The sequence below is a fragment of the Panthera pardus genome, unplaced genomic scaffold (assembly GCF_024362965.1).
Source record: "Panthera pardus isolate Hobbes unplaced genomic scaffold, ASM2436296v1 HiC_scaffold_17, whole genome shotgun sequence".
Taxonomy (NCBI): Eukaryota; Metazoa; Chordata; class Mammalia; order Carnivora; family Felidae; genus Panthera; species Panthera pardus.
The window spans coordinates 142,297,530-142,318,203 of NW_026526732.1; the positions used below are offsets into that span (position 1 = coordinate 142,297,530).

Genomic DNA, 20,674 nt, shown 5'->3' on the forward strand with positions numbered 1-20,674 from the left:
TAACACTCAGCCAGGCTTTCAAGGGTACATAGAATTAACCAGATGAAAACATGGGGAACAGGAACCAATGTTTTTAAAAGAGGCATCAAACAAACAAACAAACAAACAAACAAACAAAAAACCTCCGTAGATTCATCCCAAATCCAGCTGTGAATTCAGCTGTCACCCAGGGAGTCCCAGGCACATACCTGCACTGCCTCTTGCTCTGGGAGGCTAGGAGGAAGAGGGCTGCAATGCAGGAATGTCACCTGCTCACTCCAAGGTCCCTGGCCATTCTGACTCTGGCTTTCAGAATCTGGCCCCCGAGCAGGGCCTAACAGTGAAGGGCTGGCCCATAGTGGTGATGGTGACACAGGATGCAGGAGTTAGATATGGGCTAGGGGCCTCCATCACCATCTATTCCTGGATCTTGCAATGGAGAACCTCACCTCTGAGTAAGAGCTGAGGCCCCTCTCTAGGGGCTTCAATGATGCATCGTTATATGAACACCAAGAGCGGAATTTTCTAGATTCTGTATCTTTCAGTCTGTATTGTACTTCTTTTAACTAAATGCCTGGAAATTCAACGTGAAATTTAACAGAAAACCAAAACGGGGCATAACAGGAAAACGGGGAGAAATGTGGCACTGAATGATGGCAGAAAGTGCATTCACAGATGTTCTCAGCAATCCAGGGCTTGGTGCTCTGGTTTTCATTTCCTCTGACCCGACATTCCAAACTCCACCCCCTACAAGTCACATGCATGTGCAGGCACAGCCCTGCAGGGTGCAGGGTGTCCCTGGAAGGGCCTCCTCGGTGGGTCGCTGGCCAGCTGGAAGAGCCTGGGGCCACCTGTCTGGTCAGGAGCCTCTCTGCCGTGAGCCTCTTGGAGCCTGGGCTGGCTTTGTGGTCTAACTAAAGTGACAGTGAAATTAATGGGATCCTGATGCTGTGACTGAGGCCATTTCCCTGTGTCTCTAAACAGTGATGAGAGAGGAAATGTCATTAGGACGACAAGAAGCTTTTGAAATCTTCAAGAGGGACCACGCTGACAGCGTTACCATCGAAGACAACAAACAGATTTTGAAGCAGAGGTAAGGCTGGCTCAGGGAGCTGCTGGTCCCCCGAGGCTTCGCCAGGCGAGCCTCAAAGAAACTTGCTACTACTCTGTCCTCCTTAATCTGTCCAACCTAACTCTGGAAGAGAGGCAAGACATGTATTAAGTTTCACATTGAGTTGTGTCCATGACTTTCCTACGCATGAGCCTCACCATCCCTGTACTGTTGGGGTAAGTCAAGGCCAGGGTCTGTGAGTGACGGAACTAACTTTGTATACCATTCTCACATCTTACATTAATTCTCATCTGCCTGTGACTCTGTCGATATCATACTGTTCCAAAGACGAGGAGAAAAGTCTGTAGATCAAATTATAGTCTTAGAACTCTAGACCCTCCAGCAGGTCTGGGGACGGTGGGGGGAGGGAGGAAGTCCTGCACTTGATAGTCAAAGGAAGTGTACATGCACAGCAGAGGCTTCTGGTATGTTCTCTCCAGCCGGAAGCAGAGCAGGCAGCAGCATCTGCTGACATATTGTCAAGCTGGCCTCTGGACCCTTTAAAAAATAAACTTAATGGTATATAACTTGTTTCACCTAATCTGTGAATTAGATGCATATCCTCAAACTGTAGCAAACAGAAAGACTGCCAGGTGCATGGGTCTAGAGTTCAGAAGAAGGAGTTGACAGTGAACTTTTAAATTAAGTCACATGACTCTGGATCTTAGCACACAGTAAATTTTCAAAAATGATTCTTTGAATTAAAATGAGATCCAGGGGCACCTGGGTAGCTCAGTCAGTTAAGCATCCGACTTCAGCTCAGGTCAAGATCTCATGGCTCATGGGTTTGAGCCCCACATGGGGCTCTCTGCTGACAGCTCAGAGCCTGGAGCCTGCTTCCGATTCTGTGTCTCCCTCTCTCTCTGCCCCTCCCCTATTTGTTCTCTCTCTCTCTCAAAAAAATAAACATAAATAAATAAATAAATAAATAAATAAATAAATAAATAAATAAAATAAAATGAGATCCAGGTTTGAGAGTTACATGCTTGTAAATGCTTCGAGGAAGCCTAAGAAGTGGCCGAGCTCAGGAAAACATGTGGAGGCATAAGGGCCTAGAGGGTAGAAGCAGCAGGAAATCTCTAAAGGGCAAGGAGGGAGAGCAGGTGGTGGGGGAGGAAGGCTGAGAAGAAGCAGATAGAGAAGCAGGGGAGAACTGGGAGAATATATTGTCCTGAAAGCCGAGAGAGGAGGCGGCTCCATAAAGCGTGTTGTGGGTGGTGTCAGCCGCGACAGAGACAGAGGCAGGGGAGGCTGGACCGAGCGCACGGAGCAAGCAGGTGACTGAAGACCACGTGTTGGAGGGCTGGGAGTGAGCAAATAGAGCACGAGCGAACACGTGTTCAAAAAGTTTGTGATAGGTAACAAACATTCGAAGGAGGATAAGGGGAGTCACCTAAGGAGAAGGGAAGTTTGTTTCAGAGTGGGAGAGAATTGGCCAACATTGTAGGCCGTGGAAGCAAACCCGTGAAGACAAAGACAGACAGACAGACAGACCAGGGGAAGAACTGACACAGCAAGCCTTCAGGGAGATGGTCTGGGGAGGGAGACATCAAAGCTCTGGGTGAGGTGAGCCCGGAGAGAAAAATGAAGCAGAACGGGGCTGACGCTGATGCATTTAGAAAGGAAGGGAGAAAATTAAATATGGCCTGTATTTGGGGCTGGAACATATCCAGTCATGTAGGATGGGCTGGTTATCCTGGTGGTCCCATCTTCCTTGTGGCCATAGAGCAAGGGAATTAATGAAACTCGCACAAAGCTTGCTTCTGAAAAGGGCTTTTCCCAGCACTAAATCAGTCCTTTTAAAATCAAGTGAAAAGTCAAGAGACCAGTCCACATGTTAAAAATGTCTGCGTCTGTTTAATGTTACTGTAATAACAATCATTAAAGGAATATTTGGCACTGGGGGGGTGTAACCCAGGATCTACCCCTTTCCCAGGATTGGAGCTTTTGTTTGCATTCATGGAGAGCATTCCATTACTAGGTATTACATGCTCGTAACTGCTTGAGACAGAGGACTAAGAGAAAATGTTTTTCTGTGAAAACGAGTAACTATAAAGCAGGGCCCCTACAGCAGACATTGAAATAGGGCCCCACAGGTGCTGATGAGGGTGACTTCCATGCCGCCCTGCAGACTGCTTCCTATAGTCACCCTGATCCCCTCCAATGCATTTGCTGCCATTCCCTCTGTTGACTGGGAGCCCCATGCGAACCATCTGCAGGAGGGCTGGCCACGTCCTAGGAATGCAGACACGCGCCACAGGGTTTTAGTCACTCTGCTTCTAGACTTCCTCTGAGCAAGTCTCATTCTCAGGTAGCCCCCGGCAACAAGGACCCAGTGACCTGGCCTGACTGGGACTTCTCCACTCTCCACATCACGCAGCTGCCATCAGTGGTTCCGATGTTGGGAGGTCACCTTGGCAAAGTCCAGAAAGGCTTGGGACTGATTGCCCCCACGTATGAGCCTCGCGCCGGCTCAGCCTCTCTAACCCATGGCAGCGAGTTTCTGAGCCCAAATGAAGGGACTGTTGGATCCTTTCTGATCCCTCATCACCCAGAATGCGAGTTGAGCTGGAGCTGAAGGAGGAGTGGAGCAGTAGCTGTCACATACATGTCCTTGTTACTCCATAGAAAGATTTTCTTCCCCATCTTACCTAGACCCTTTGCTGTCCTCCCAGGCAATTTCTAGCATCTCTCAGCCCTAGCCCCCGGTCTGCAGGGGGCAGTTCTGCTGCCTGTCTGTGACAACAGAAACAAGACATTGGCACATTAATAGGATGTTTACCCTTTGCTGAACTAGAGCATGCGAGCCAACTCTTAAGCTGGATTTTTCAGTGGAGGACAACTACAATTGAAAATCACAACATTTTTCAGGCATGACTCATCCTCATAGTATATAATTATATGAAGAGAGGCTGGAGACCCCATGGTCAGCAAACACCAGCACCCAGGCATCACACAGCTGACTTTCTTTTGTGGCAGATCTTGGAGACAAACTGAATCCCTCAGTCACAGAGTTCCATTAAATAACAAAAGAAGAAATAAATGGGGAGATTAACTGCAATTGGAAACAAAGGCAATGATAATGTGAACTCAACCAAGAAAAGCGCCCCTTCACTCAGTTGGATCCTTCAGGCACAGAATAGAACCAATAGGAAAACTAGACCCAGGCTGGAGAGAAATCTCGTGGCACCATCTGGAAATAACATCCATGACAAATAGGAGTTCCCTGGTTCCTATTAGACTTCAATTTTAACCTTTATTATTTTTCCATTTGTTTTTTATATTTACACCTTGTCTCCTGAGCTAGAATTATGAACCCTGAGAGCAGAGATTAGAGTCGAATCTTCTCAGCCTTCCCACAGTTTTTAAAATGGTGCTGGCCACAAAAACAGTACTCAAAAATACTTCTTTGGCTTGAGAATGCACTTTGAAATGGACTTTGGGAAGTCTTAGCAGGTAAGCAAACTGCTCGAGAACTCCTTCCTAGAAGCAGGAGAAGCTAGACAACAGGCTTCTCTAGACTCAGGGAAGGAATAGCTCCATGAAGATGGGAAGGGACCGCCATCTTGATGGGAAACAAGATGGAATAAGAAAAAGAAATATTGTTGTTTTTTTGTTTTGTTTTGTTTTGTTTTGTTTTGTTTTGTTTTGTTTTGTTTTGTTAAAGCCTAAGGGAAATGAAAGGTGGATATTCATGGCAACGTACCAGAGGCAGCCAAAGTACCATGTCAGGGACAGGTCTACAGAGGAGGGAAATGGCGTAGATGCAGGCCTATTCTTCCTTTCTGGCAGGGAAGAGTGTTGGATATTCACTCTGTGAATAATCAACATATTAAGTTAATTGCCCTAGACAAAAAAACTAGGAAAGGTGTCATAGGAACCCCTTGTCCTCCAGTGACATATTTTCCACACTGACCTGAAGAAACCAGCCCAGCTGACGTGACAGACAATAGACAGTGGAGGCTCATGGAGACCGAGTGGCTTATGAACACCAGCTTCTCCCCTTAGCCCATAAGTTAAAGCAGCTACTGCCCATGGTCCCCAGCAAATTATCTGTGGTTCTGACTGCCTGGGGCAGAGCCAGGTGCCAGGCCTCCTCAGCTGCTCCCCCAGCAATGATGTATGTGTGTCTGACACACACCAAGGGCAGGATAGAATTCTCCCAGGAGCTGGTCTTGGAAGTTACATAAGATTGTACCTCATCCCCGATACTTTTCATTCCCCCTAAAGATGAGAAACTTAGCAACTGTCTTAGGTGTCCTTGACCATGGACTTGAAAGGATCCCTTCTCTGACCCTTTGATTTGCTGAGAAGATGATACCCATCATTACTGTCTGTAGTTGCTGCTTCCAATATGCAATCCCACCTCACAGTCGATCCCGCAACAGGAGGGTGCCTACACTGCCAGGCAGTGGTCCTAATTCAGTTACAAAGGACGTTTGTATGCATGTACTTTCCACATCAAGCCATCCCTGAGAGGCATCTCATCCTAATCTTGCAAACAAGAAACTTGAGATCCAGCAGGGCATTCGAGTCCTAGTCTCTGATCCCCAGCCCAGTGCTCTCCACATTGCACACAGTGCCTGTGTGTGACGTGTTGCTCACATGCTGCTCCTTGTATTTTACAGCTAGGTCTAGAGTGCTTACTAAGTACGTGCCCTGTTCTATGCTCCAGTGATAGAAGTATGTGTTAAATAGATGTGATCACTATCCTCAGGGAGCTTACAATATTGAAAAAGGGAACAAAACAAGCAAACAGGCAATTCTGATCCAGTGCACCTGTGATGACAGAAGTTCAAGGTGCTGTGGAACATGTAGGGTGACATTGTTGCAGACTTGCATGGCCCTCAAAAGCTGTCCAGAGGAAGAGACGTCTCCAGCGAATCTGCGTGATTAGGCAGAAACTAGCCAGATGAAGAGAGATGTTCCAAGCAAAGGGAGGAGCCCTGAGGTGAGCCCACGTGACACTTGATGGAACTGAGGCCATTTGGACCAGCCTAGGAAGGCAAGGGGATGTGAGAGAAGATTCTGGAGGAGTCCGCACCAACCTGAGCATGAAGAGTCTAGTTAGCGCTGTTAAGGAATTTGGATTTTGTCCTGAGATCACTGGGGAGCCCTTGAAGAGTTGTAAGCCGGACAAATAATAACAAGGTCAGGCTTGCATTTAAGAAGACTCACTCAGGCTTAAATTTGGGAAATGACCGGAAGGCAGGTAGCATGAATGCAGGGAACCACACAAGCCTGTGGAGGTAATATGGTGATGTGACCACCCCTTCTCTGAGGCAGGGAGAGTAGGAATGAAGCTGGATGGAATACTGTGGGGAATAGATGGGAATGGGTGGGACTCCGGGATTGTGTGAAGGTGCTTATAGAGGTGGCGGGGGGCAGCGCAGGGGGTCCAGGTCCCTGGCTGGGAGCCCTTGGGTGAGTGTCAGTACTTGGCAGTGAGATGAGGAAAGGTGGGAGGAAGGGGAGGGGTTTTCGTTGGGGGTGATCAGTTCCTGGAATGCATTTGTCAGGAAATAAAGCAGGCTGGGGTGTAGATATGGGAGCTGTCTGTGGGGATGACAAGAGAAGACACTGGTGTGGTGGAGTGCCCTGGGAGAAGAGGTAATGTGGGGAGAGGGTCAAGACAAAACCCTGACAATTCCCAGCATCTAAGGAACAGCTGCAGAAGAGGACAGAGAAGGAACAGCTGGGGGCTGATGGCTGACATGGAAGCCAGGAAGGAGAATGGTTTGTACGCTGCGGACAGTGTCCAGCACGGTGCCAGGCGCATGGTAGCTGCTGTGGGATTGGTGAAGGCTGGGCATCACGGGAAGCCAGGCTTGTGAATGAGCAGTCGGAGGACTGCATTCCTTCCCCTTCCAAGCCCAGGCCTTGCCCCGAGGTAGAGATTTTTCTACACAGCAAATAGAACAGCCTGCCAGCCTCCACACTGGAATGGCCCCCAGCGACGCTGCCCTTGCACAATGGACCGTGCAGCCAGCGACTCCTGGATAGGAATGCCTCCAGCCAGGAGGAGGAGACCCTCAGGGGCTCACAGGTTGAGTCACCGAGCCTTCTCCCTGGCCCTGCCCAAGGCGCAGCCTCCCTGACATAGGCCAGGCCTCCTCTCCAGTGAGCAGGAGCTTAGGATGTTGTCCAGAGGTGCAGCGTGCCCTGGGGAAGGTCACCACAGCTCCAGCCGCCTTGGACACAGGCTGGTTCCCTGAGCCACATCATTAATGGGAATGTGCCTCTTTGGGGTCAGGAGGGAGTCGGGAGCTCCTTTTCCTGCTGATCAGCATTTAGTCTGGGGCCAGAGGAAAGGGAGGCAGTGGGGCTGTGGGAGGCTTGGGCTGAGAAGGTGTGGAGATGCGGGTGGGCAAGGAAGAACTTGGCAGAAATGGGGTGTCACCTTCTTTCTCATCTCTCTTGCCTCTCGTGTACTCCCCCCACCCCCGCTTCTTCTCAGGGTTGGGCTTTCTTAGTCAAGAGTTTGTCTTGACAACTGGAGATCAGGAACACATGTGGGTGGGTGGGGTGGCCTGGAGCAGTGACAACTGCAGAGTGGAAGGAAAATGGCCTCATGCAGACAGGACAGCCCTCAGCCCACACCTCTTCAGTGGGAAAGTCCTTATTAGCTCTGCGCTGGGCTGCAGGGGAGAGACTGGAACAGCTCGTGGCTTCCCCCACAGTGTCTGCCAAGCCCTGGCACAGGGCCGCTCTTTGGAGTGGGTTGACCACAGCACGAAGCAGCCCCCCCCATGCCCTCCTGGACAAATGTGGGCACTGTTGAGGCCAGGGGGCTCCATCCCAGGCCCTTCAGGGCTCCTCTGAACAGCTGCTGTGGAGATTGCCTGTTTGCCTGGATATCTTCCCCTTTTTCTACTCCCGTTTCCTCCAGAACTGACATGGATTTCATCAGCTTCCCAGCCCTCCTCTCGCATCTTCCTTATTCTCGATACTCTTCTAAATGGGTGAGTGAACTCTGGAACAGGCACTAAGAGGAATCACTCACTGAGCAGTGAAGGATTATCAAACCCTGTGGAATCCTAGGAGCTGGGGATGGACACAGCCAACAGTCAAACAATTATAGGCCCTCCACTTGGCAGAATTTGAAGGATGAAAATAGCCTTCCTCTTCTGAGCAGCCTGGACCACACCTCAGATTCTGTCTGCCCAGTGGGCACAGGCCAGTGCAAGCCTACAGGGCCCAGCACGGTGACTTCTATGAATGTTTGCTGACCCGAACTCCATCTGAATGGCATCAAAAGGGACTGCACTTCTCTCCAGAAGGTGACAGGCCCTAGCTGAAAAGAGCACATGCATAATCTATGATGAGCCTAAACACCATAACGAGGGAGCTGGGGCGGAGTCCCAAGAAACCTAACATTGAGAGACAATTTAGTTCCCTTCCGTGGAAACTTCCTGTCTGCAGTCACAGGCCAAGCAGCCAGACTTGGAAAATAGCAGTGACATAATTCATACTTTTCCATCAAGCACAGAGCCGCCGTGGCACTCTAGCCTCTGCTTGCATTGTTCCCCGCCTTGAATGTCCTCTTCTTCCCACTTCCTCTAACAAAATCCTATGCAACCAAATATTTACACACAAAATAACATGATATCTGGGATTTCCTAGGATCCAGGAAGACTTGCGGGGTGAGGAGAGAATGAGGAGAGAGGAGATAGTTAAAATCAAGTTGACCCAGTGTTGACAATTAATGTAGCATGATGGTGGGTAGCATCTATAAAAGCCAGGTCAATCCTACCTTGTACATTAAGCTTTCCTGACTACTCTCCACTCATAGACAGGCCCCACCACTGGCTTGGCCAGTGTCATCCACAATAGCATAATGATTTACTGTAGCCACATATTGCAGATTTGTTTCGTAGACTTTCCGTTGCCCCCCTAAATTTCATTGCAGAAAGGAAAAGAAGGGAAAGACTGACATTTCTTAAGGGTCCGCCATGGGGGACCAGCCTGCATATTTCTCACATAGGCCAGCCATGTCCTATACCACTTCCCCAGCACAAAGTCGGGCTCTCAGTAGCATCTCATGCATATTTGTTGGAAAATATGTAGGAACCATTAAGTAAAACATCACAACCACCTGGTAGACTAGTAGACAGCCATCAAAGATAATGGACAAGTTTCTAATATCAGGAGGAAGGACTTATATTATACTGCTAAGTGAAAAATAACTAAAGCACAAAATCATATACATGGTATGATCTTAACTATATCAAAACTGAGTATAAAAAAGACTGGGTGGAGGGGCACGTGTTGGTTCAATCGGCTGGGCATCCAACTTCGGCTCAGGTCATGAACTCATGGTTCTTGAGTTTGAACCCTACATCAGGCGTTGTGCTGACAGCTCAGATCCTGGAGTCTGCTTCAGATTCTCTGTCTCCCTCTCTCTCTCTGCCCCTAACCGTCTCTCTCTCTCTCTCTCTCTCTCTCTCTCTCTCTCTCTCTCTCTCAAAAATAAATAAACATTAAAAAATATTTTTTTTAACTGGCTGGAGCTCAAAATGTGCTAATTTCTGGGTAGGGGCTATTAGGGATTTTTTTCTTCTTTTCATATTTTCAAAAGCTGATTAAACATCACATATAACAGGAGTCAGAAACCTTTCTCTGTAAAGGACCAGCTAGTAAATATTTTTAGCTTTGCAGGCTGTACAGTCTTTGTCACATCTACTCAACTCTGCCAATGCAACATGAAGTCATCCATAGACAATATATAAATGAATGCTGGTGGCTGTGTTCCAGTACAACTTTATTTACAGAAATAGGCGGTAGGCTGGATGTGTCTCGTGATCAGCTATAGTTTTGCCAGCCTCTGATCTATTACTTTACACTCAGAAAAAAAAAATGTAATTTAAGTTATAGTAAGTATGCATTCTCGACTACAACTATAGGATCTTGGTACTATGATTAATAGAACACAGCAGCATACAAAAGTCTTATAGCCATGCTTTATTCTGGTTCCCTTGCATCATAAAACACTCAAAATTGCAAGTCATAAATTACAGAATATGAAAATGAAAATTCCGTGGTGGATAGAGAAGTAAAAATTCATGATACCAGTAATTAATATGAATTTTATCTCTATTTTTAATGCTAATATATATCATTTATTTAAATTCTATTTTATATCTTTCCATAACATTTTAAATTATTTTAGAGAGTTCTTGGGAATCTATTATTTTTAAAGCATAATTTGAAATGAACAGAAAAAGTTAAATTCTTTTTTTTTTTTTTGTCCTCTCCAGATTTTCTGAAGCAAAGGCCCTGGGAGAAAGTATAAATGAAACAAGAAGTAAAATTGGTAAGCAGATGATATTGTGTAAGCCTCTTTCACAGACCATTTTCCTGGTGAAAATCAGGTCATGATGTGCCTCCAAATAACCATGAAGCTTAGCTTCAAGAGACCCCTGCCAAGGAAGCCGCTCTGAAAGTGCCTTTCCTTGGAAGTTTGTCATCTCTCCTACCATCCATCAGGAAAAGTGTTTTCTTTCATCTTGAACTTGAATGTTTCATCCTCATGCAGGCCTGAGCTCTAGCATCCCAATGAGAAAGTTTTGCTTTTCCTTAGTGTTCCTTAACAATAGCTCAACTAGTCATAATGGCAAGATTACAGTAATGTTTTGTATTTTCAAGTGCTGTGAAACACTTTTACACCCCTTGCCCCAAGCTTAGACTTAGTGTTTTTGGCACAGGTGTGCATTTTTCGGCACCATTCAGTAAGCCAGTAGGAAGAGGAGAAGGAAAATGAGTCTCTGTGCCTTCCCAGGGCACAAGCAGCCCAGCAGGGCTCCCCACTTAGGTGAGAATTCCTGGAAAGATGAGGTTATGGCAGGAGGCAAACTCAATAAAAGTGTGCCCTGTATTTTTATCAAAATGATAGGAAAATATTTCCTTCATCCCAAGCTAGAAGATACCCAGGGACCCATCTCCTTGGCTGAGACAGCTTTGGAGAGGGACCCCTTGTGCCTTTGCCTCCTGCTTGAGAAAGCAGAAGTTACCTCCCTGATCACAGCTGACTTACTGCATCTCTCTTGTCTCCACCTCCCTTCCCCCATAAGTGAGGACAGAAGCTGCCGTGAGTGTCCCCTTTGGCTTTTCCTACAGAATATGGAAAATTACAATGGCCTTGGGCACTCAGTCACCAAACAGGAGGCTTATGTTCTCCTCTGCAACCTGAGGCAGCCAGGCCCTGAGCCATGCCCAGCACCATGCAGAAAATCTCTAGAGTCTCAGGAGTTCTCAACCTAAGTTCTAGGAACTAGGATGGGGGAGGGAGATGAGGCGGAATGAGCCTTTGCTTTCACCAAACTCTAACTGCAATTTAGGTATACCTTCAGTGACAGTGATGTCGTAGGCAGCCAAGCCCAGTAGGACCAGCAACACCTACTACCAGTAAAATTGCAATGTGGCAGATATCATAAAATATCTTTTATGCTCATCAGTACTTCAAAATTATGGTAGTTATTAGACTCACCATTAGATCTTTTAATTCCATGCATTTATATAAAAGCATATCATATTGATATTTTTGTATCACAAAAATTTAAAAAATTTTGATAACTATTTCAGTATAACTGATTTCTCTTAAAATCCAAAGTTTTTTATTTTATGCACCCTAAAAATTATCATTCTGAAAGAGGGTCCATAGCTTCATCAGACTGCCAGAAGGATCCCTGGCAAGAAAAAAAGGTTACACACTTCTTTCTTGACCTGGATTCCCAAATGCCTGAAACTACATGAAAAAACTGGGCATTAAGGGTACGTACATTTTTCTGGAGAAAATATCCCTAGTTTGTCTGATTCTCAGAGGGGTCAGTGGCCAAAACAATAAGGAAATTGGTTCTAGATAAGTACCCCATCAACAGGGCCAGGACTTCAAGCAAAGCAGACCCTGCTGGGGCACAGCCTGGTCCCAGAAGCAGGGCTGTGCTGGCCCACCCAGCTGGGTGGCCTGAAAGGAAGGGAGGGGGAGCAGGCCTCAGCATATCCAGGGCCAACTCGTCAGTCTTGTGGGACTCAAAGAACCCAGTGGTCTGTTTTTATCCCTGGAGAGATAAGAGGGAAAGACCTTTTATAAACTGCTTCTTCCCCCAAAAGTAATACAAAGTTTTGCTCTTGAAAAATATCTAACTCACTAAACCAAAGTAAAACCAAAGCGTTCATTCCAACACTAATGAAATAGACTCATGATGAAAGACACCAATGACCTACACTAATATAATTTTTCACTCTGAGTACAGGTTGTTATCACAAATAATTCTGAATTCTCCATAATTTTGGTCCAGTATCATATGTTCATGGATCCAGTTTGCCTCTCAAGAGGAGGCAAGTCAGAGGCTGCCCTATGGCTGTAATTCATCTCTCAGAGAGGATGATCTGCACACACAAAGGGTCCAGATATGCTAGCAGAAACCTTGGGCAAGTGGACCTTTGTTTTTTTCTGGATCATAACAAGCAGAGCTCATACCAATGTTGCGATTCAAGTATTCGCTGCTACCAATAAAGTGGTAGTTTAGTGGTCCTAATAAAGCCAGTGTCACTCTTACTTTACTTTATGCAAAGAGCAGACTAAGACCCATCCCCCGGCCACCCATCTTCCAAATGTGTTCTTGATCCAAGGGGGCCCCAGTGAGTAGATCACTGAGACTCAGCCTCATTACTGAACCAGCTCTCATGGTGCTTAACCCAAAAAGTAGCCCACCATGGGGTCATTACTGCATGTTCTGACAAGGTTAAGATTAAGGAAGTATAACGTGGAAATTGTACACACATTTAAATTTAAAATCTCCAAGGCAGTATTGAAGGAAACATTTCAGGATATTAATGACCTTTCTAAGTGGATTTTTCCTAGGGAGAAATTAAATCAAGTGGAGTTTTCAGTCCCCAGTGACTGGAATCTTAGACTTAGTGAATGTAAGAGTCAGGAGGTGGGAGCTTGGCACAGATGTACCATCACATGTGTGGGATGGTGACTCAGCTCCACACCCAAACTGTGCCACATCCTGCTTCTGGACCCCAGGGCAGGAATGGGATGCTGTGGAGTGCACATGGAATTGGCCTGCAGAGAGGAAATGAAAGCTGTATTTGTGAACTACAGATCGACCAGCCCACGTGTCACGATTAGGTTGTCTTCCTGGGTAATCTGGTTTTCTCTGACATTGTGATTAAGAACTACCACTCAAGTTTCATCATCAAAATTCTTGGAGGCTAGCAATTCAGGTGTAAACACATAATATCCAATTTTTACATGGCATAAGTCAACCAAAACCTCCATATTATTTCCTTTTCTTATAATAAGCCACCCCAAACTAGGTAGATACACTCTTGCCACCAAGTCCTTTTCTGTCCTTCTCTGTACACCATTTGCATCAATTCTGATGTTGAATCAGTTGAAATCAGAAATGGAAGAAATAGCCAATTTAAGATCTCCCTGAAAAAAGGTAGAGTCTTTGTTGGTGTAGGAGAGCTATCTTCACTGTATTTCCCTGTCCCATACACAAGAGCATTAGACTGCTTTTCATCACATGGGCTGTGCATTTAAACATTCACATACACCCTGCTTCCATTCATCCTATCTCTAAAAATGCTACTGAGCCCAAACTGTGGGGAAAGAATGAGACTGTGTTAGAAGCAGTGGCATCAACCAGGCCATTTCTCACTTACTAGAATTCTGGAATTCGTTCTTTTATGTCAGTGTTCTATGATTGGCAGCATTGTCTCTGGCAACAAGAAACAATTGAAGGGCTGTTCTTTGGCATAAGTCCCACTCCTAGACCAGTCTAGGAACCAGCTGCTTTGGAGGCAGGTGAAAGAATTTGACTGGCACCTCTTGGCACCTCTTCGCACCTCTTCATCCTCTACTGACCTCTCCAGGCCTAAATGAAAACTAATGTCACCGGATGCTGCACAGAAGGGTTTTCACTAGTAAGCCAATCAGTAGTCAATTCAGAAATCATAGGAAATGTAATAGAAGTAGCTATAGCGGGAGGTAAGGGGGAAAACCAAACACTAGAAAACTAACAAAACACTCTGGAAGGTTTTTCTTGTACTACAAATTCAAAGGACCCCAACCCACCATTTGAACAATACTCTTAAAAAAAACATTTCTCAGGGCACCTGAGTGGCTCAGTCAGTTAAGCACCTGACTTCAGCCCAGGTCATGATCTCACAACTTGTGGGTTCAAGCCCCAAGTCAGGCTCTGTGCTGACAGCTCAGAGCCTGGAGCCTGCTTCAGATTCTGTGTCTCCCTGTCTCTCTGCTCCTCCCCTGCTCTTTCTCTCTCTCTTTTAAGCATAAATAAACATTTAAAAAAATTTTAAACATTTCTCTTATACATTTGGGCATTGGGAAAATCATTCCTCAGATCTGGGTCTCCATCAGCAGAACAAATAGGAAGATTTTCAGTTGTGTGCATTTTCTGTGCTTTGATCTTCTCTTGAGGTTTACTTCTAGACCTATTGGTGCATGTTGGCTTCTAGTATCTTATCTGGAAGTAGGGGAAAGATGACATCCAGGTCATTCTGCTAGATTCTGAAGACCTGAATTAAGTGTATTCTTTTGTTACTCATTGACACTAGCTCCGATTAACAACCACCCCAACAACAGCTTCCACCTTTTGTTGAGCACTGACTGTGCTATGCCGAGAACATGACATATGCTATCTCCTTTAATCCTTTCAAAGAAGAGCCATTACCCATAAGGGGGGCAGGGGTATTACCATATATTGTATATTCTAGATCACAGTTTTTAGTCTTAACACCTCTGAAATCAAGATACATTTGGCCATCCCACCTGGCCTTTTTTTTCACATTTTACAAACTTCTGGAATGAAGATGAGTCTTAATATTGAGGTAGTCTAGAGTCTGTGAAATTCTAGTGAATTATCATTATTTTGTGGATTTTAGAAATTGGAGTTTCAGTGAGGTTGCCTGCTAAGTGACCAAGTTGGAATTAAATTCCATTTCTGTCCAACTTCAAAACTTTTATTTAACTTTTTAAAGTGTATTTATTTATTTATTTTAAGAAAGTGATAGCAGGGGAGGGGCAAAGAGAGAGGGAGAGAGAGAATCCCAAACAGGTTCTGCACTGTTAGCACAGACCCTGACATGGGGCTCAAACTCATGAACTCCAAGATCATGACCTGAGCCAAAACCAAGAGTTGAATGTTAACCAACTGCGTCACCCAGGCACTCCCCACTCAAAAACCTTTAAATACAGTTTCATATTTCCATAAATTCAGATTTCTCTGACTTTGAATTTTTCTTCCACATTTGAAATTTCACTCAGCTGTTACTCAGTTTTCCTGAATCTTTGGTCTTTATCCAGTGTGCCCAATGAAAGGTTCAAACAACATCCTAGCTCATGCACACACAGCCCAACAAGATTAAAAGGGTCTTTGTAACATGATTAATGATAGGTCATCTAGTACATATTGGGGCTTAGTTGCAGGGGCCAGTGGGGTGAAACCCAGCCTTGCTCTCATTTCCATATGCACCAGCCCAGGGTTATGTCTGCCCTTAGGAAGGGATGATTTTTTCTGGTTTGAAGAAAGATACACTGTGGACTTGAAGCAGCTCTGGTAGGATTCAGTGTCCCACATGGGTTTCAACCATCATCTTCAATGGTTCGGAAAATAGAATAGCAGGATTGTATTTTCAGGCTCCGTACAATTCCAACTGAGTGGGTTTAGAGATGCTTCAGAAAACATGAGAGAATTCAAATCATTAACTTAGATGAGGTTTAGTAGGAATGGGGGTCACGAAGCACTTATGCCTAAGTACCAAAACCCGCACCAATAAGGACTATAGAAAGCCCAATTAAGGGCAGGCATAGGAGTCATCAGTGACCACAAAATAAAAACGTGTTACCATAAAGTGGAAAAATACTATATTCTCAAAGCTAAGAAATGCAGAAGCCAAGACTCACTCTGCCCAGTATTTCCATATGCACACTGCCTTTTCTGTATGAGAAGAGAGATGGTTCAGAAAAAGCAGCTAAAGTAATGACTAAAAAGTTACAGAGTAGATTTTTGGCTTTATTAAACAATTCACCGCATGTTTATTTTATAATTTTTTTAAGTTTATTTATTTATTTTGAGAGAGAGAGCTTTCGAGCAGGAGAGGGGCACAGAGAGAGGGAGAGAGAGAGATGTCTAAGCAGGCTCCGCAGAGCGCAGTGCGGGGCTCAAACTCAGGAACTGTGAGATCATGACCCAAGCCAAAATCAAGAGTCAGATGCTTAACCGACTGAACCACCCAGGTGCCCCCACCACATGTTTATTTTAAATAACAAGCTCTGTGCATTCAAGTATTCATGTGATTTTTTTAACACGCTTATCAAAAAAATTCAGTTAATCTGTGCTCAGTTTGTATTGGCCAGTATGTTTGGCTATAAGCATAAAAGGAAATTTACTGTCTTGTGTAACCCAGAAGTCGAAGGAGTGCAGCTGGTTTCACATGTACCCTTTTCTCCCTCCTCCTCGTCCTCCTCGTCCTCCTCGTCCTCGTCCTCCCTGTCCTCATCCTCCTCCTCCCCCTCCTCTTGCTCCTCCTCCTCCTCTTTTTCCTTTTTCTCCTCCTCTCCCTACCCCTCCTTCCATCTCTCAGTGCTACTTGACTAAGTTCCCCGACGGCCTCACCCCATTTAGTGACAAAGTACCTCTGAAAGCTCTCAGTTTACGTGGTCTGTGGAATTCATAATCCCAGTAAATGGGATCTTTCCCCACAAGGCTGGCAAAAGTCCCTGAAGGGAGGATGCTTAGCCTGGCTTAAGCCATGTGCCCATCTCTAAAGCAATCCCTCTGTCCAAGGGGAATGAAACACTTTGGCTGGGCCTAGATGCTGTGCCCATTCCTCAGGCTGGGGCTTACTCCGCTGCCTGCACCACATAAACTGAACCCAATTTGTAAGCAATTGAAGAGTTATCTTTCCAAAGGGAGAAATGCAGGGCACTCAACAACCACGTTCATTACAGACCTTTTCAGAAATTTGTCTGTGGGTTGAAACAAAAAGACATCTGTAAAGGAATGAATTGGAGGTCCTATGAGAAAAGATAACAGTTAAAGTAATTTATCCTACAAAACAGAAAGCTGTGCATGGGGAATTTAAAAACTGGTTTTAAGTTTTGGGTGCTTCTGCTATAATGGAAGAAATGCACAATTACATTCTAAAAAATAATAGGGATAGTAAGAAAATTGAGATTGGGAAGCTCTCTCAAAACCCATGCAACTCTATAACTGTAGCTCTAACAAAACCAATTACAATCCTAATTTTAAAAAATGATATAAATAGGAAGAAATTTTAAATTCCTAACACATACAGGGAAACACTCTCTAAAACATCAGATTTTGGGGGCACCTGGGTGGCTCAGTCCATTAAGTGTGTGACTTCGGCCAAGGTCACGGTCTCAACGGTTCCTGAATTCAAGGTTCTCTGCTGTCAGCACTGAACCTGCTTCGGATCCTCTGTCTCCCTCTCTCTGTGCCCCTTCCCCACTCGTGGGAAAAAAAAACAAAAAAAGAAAACATCAAATATTTTTTTGCTAATTTGAGGCTTCGTGATAGAAGCATAAGGAAGTGTTGAGGCGCTGAGTTACAGAAATGCGAATAACACGCTCAAGGATGAGAAGAGCCATACAATAAACCCCTTTCTTCTACCCAGGAGCACTGGCCACACTGGACCAAGAGAAGGAATGTGGGGAGAAGGGGACTGTGTACAGCCCTCTGCTTCTCTCTACAGCCAACTGGGCTCAGCTCTGCAAGCTGACATTATATTTGGTGACTTCTTCTTGGGGGTGCAAAACTTTAACTTACTAGAGAAAATATCCTTTGTGAGCAAATGCAGCTGCCGCATGACACTGGTTTCTGCCAAGGGAACACATTTATAAGCAGACTGACTGTATATGACGTGATGTCATGCACAGTGACCGATAAATTGTAATTCATCTTTAAAGAGACTCAAAAACGGAAAAAATAGTTTTCAGGTGTATTGCAAATACTGCTAATCACGTGCAAAAACATTGTGTCCAAAAGGTAATTAAATGGAAAGGGACCCTAGGAATCTTTCAAAGCAGGATTGATAGGCATCTCTGTGAGATAACTCTTGGCATCTAGAAACAAAAAGAGCAAAGCTGAGTTCTCAAGGTCCCTTCTGTCACAATTTGGAGCATTGAAACTCCAAGACATGCAGTTATCTGAGTGACAGCCCATAACCAGTATGTATGATGGCTTCACAGAATTGATTGAGTGCTTTGCTGTCAGAGTTTGGAGATCAAACAAACAAAAAATGATTTGAGCAATTCAGAAGGCTGTAGAGTGTATTAAATGACAAGAGGTGACACTAATAATTGTCATGTATAAGAAGGAAGCCATGATTTGTTTGGACTGACAGCCAAAAAAGATGGATGGCTGCTTTCCCAGAGTCCTGACAAGGTGGTCTCACCTTGGTAAATGAACCAGGGTCCAGGATCTGGCTCTGTCTGGATGGATTCAGGAAAAAACATGCCAGTCAAACTCACTGTAAACCAGAGAAGCAATTTTTAAATTTATCATGGAGGATGTTCCTTTATAGACAGGAACTCTTTTTCCCTTTAAATGCATTGATTTATTTTTGAGAGAGAGAGAGCACACGAGCAGAGGAGAGGAAGAGAGAGAGAGGAGAGAGAGAATCTCAAGCAGGCTCCGCATTGTCAGCACAGAGCCCAATGCAGGGCTTGATCTTACAAACCATGAGATCATGACCTAAGCTGAATCAAGACTCAGAAACTTAACCAACTGAGCCACCCGGGAGCCCCTCTAGATAGGAACTCTTAAACTGCCTCCATCTGGGGTATCTTCTCTTAAGAAACAAAATAGATTAGTTATTGGAAGGTTGGCAAATAGGCATCCCTAAGCACAAAGAGAATCACAACGAAGAAAAGAGCTTTGAAAGATAGGTTCTCACAGCAGTGCCAAAGCCTTGTAGGGTGTCCATTGCCCACAGGAGCAAATATCCCTGCAGCCATTACAGTTGGTCTCCAGGATGACCAACCCCCTTCTGTGCATTATAGCCTTTTCTTCACAAACCATAAGATACCATTCGTTAGGTTTCTACTTACTGAAATGATTTCCCATTCCTGCCTCTCAATGATGAAGCCCACATCACTTTGAATAGTGTTTTAGGTCATAGAAATAATCACATTTAGTTTGGCTCTTTCTATTTTCAGAAATAGAAACCCAGTTGAGCTAGCTCAGGCTTAGGATGCAAAACTCTCATCAATATACAGTGACGATATCTGAGACCCCCCAAGCTGAAATGAGAGCCAGAGCCAGGACCCGGGGGACCATCAGGAGTCACGGTGTCTCCAAAGCCCAGGGCCCCTTCCTCCTGCCTCCCTCAGGGCCTCTGGCCCCCTCTGTGCATGCTTGCTCTTGTAAGCTGCTCATCCTGCTGAGCCTAGGACCCCCTTGCCCATGCCTTTGGTTTGCTCTGGCCCCAGCTATTCCTGAAAGCATCCTTTAACTCTCTGTCCTCAAGGTTAATGAGCTACTTATTTGCTTATTTCTGAGCTCAAAGTTACAAGAAAGAAAACTGGAGTGACCCAATATATCTTTTCTAGGCCTCAAGGACAGCAGATGCTGGCCAGCTTAAGAATGTGCTGTCTTTAGGTCAGAAACCTGCCCCTGGTTCAGGCAGGCAGGGAGGAAAAGGTCTTGTGTTTCAGAAAGTGGCCACCTGGGCAGCAGTGTGACAGGAGGGGTTTCTCTTTTAAAAGGAGGACGGGTAGAACAGGTGCAGTGATTGACATCCTGTATCCCCTTGGCTTTATCTCACAGAGAGCTGTGTAAAGATTGTTGCTAGTTCCAACTCTTATAAGGTTATATCAATTCCTTTATTTCCAGTTTCTAAAGAAAGCAATGTGCCATTTTGCGTGTGTTTTACCAACAGAAACAGTGACTAATCTTTGTAAAGTGTGTTATAATATTTAGGGTTTTATTTTGTTATTTTTATGTAGTCAAAGCCACTGATATTTCCTTTTATGACTTCCTTCATTGCTTTTGTACTTGGAAAGGGTCATTGGAACAATGATAACGATGAGTTGTTCATTCCCGAGTATTTGTTTAAAGCTTTCTAAATTTTCTTATAGTTTTTATTGTCTATTTTTCATACTGAACTCAATTAGGATTTATTGTGGAATATGACATCAGCTGAGGCTGTAAGTTGAATCTTTTGCAAAGAGCCAATTTTCCCAACACCTATTTGGTTTAATGAAATGCCTTAGAATAAAATTTCTTCCCTTCATAGAAGAGTCATTTCAGATTTTCAGAAGGCAGCTAATGCATCTAATCTCATCATAGCTGCGATGTACATCCTGGACATGATAATTTCCGTACAAGTATTTCAGAAATAACTTTGCCAGCAGATACTGTTATCTGGATATCAGAAGAACCCTGCAGAAAAGTACCAACTTTTATGTAAACCCGGAAGCTAATGGATGAGGAATAACAGATGCATGTCTGTAAGTGGGTGGTCCCGGCAGGCTGAGGGCCCTCTCCACACTCTGTGAAGGGAAGGAGACGGTCTTGTCTTTCGACA

The 20,674-nt window shown here is 45.0% G+C and overlaps 1 protein-coding gene across 3 annotated transcripts in view; it reads left to right on the forward strand.

The window, feature by feature from the left end:
• KIF6 (kinesin family member 6) overlaps positions 1–20,674 on the forward strand; it is a 385,916-nt gene that overhangs the window by 287,388 nt on the left and 77,854 nt on the right. For all 3 annotated transcript variants that reach the window (XM_019457021.2, XM_019457020.2, XM_053905057.1), the window contains 2 exons: positions 964–1,072; positions 10,348–10,403. In XM_019457021.2, coding sequence (XP_019312566.2) covers positions 964–1,072; positions 10,348–10,403 — 165 coding nt within the window. The remainder of the gene's footprint in view (positions 1–963; positions 1,073–10,347; positions 10,404–20,674) is intronic.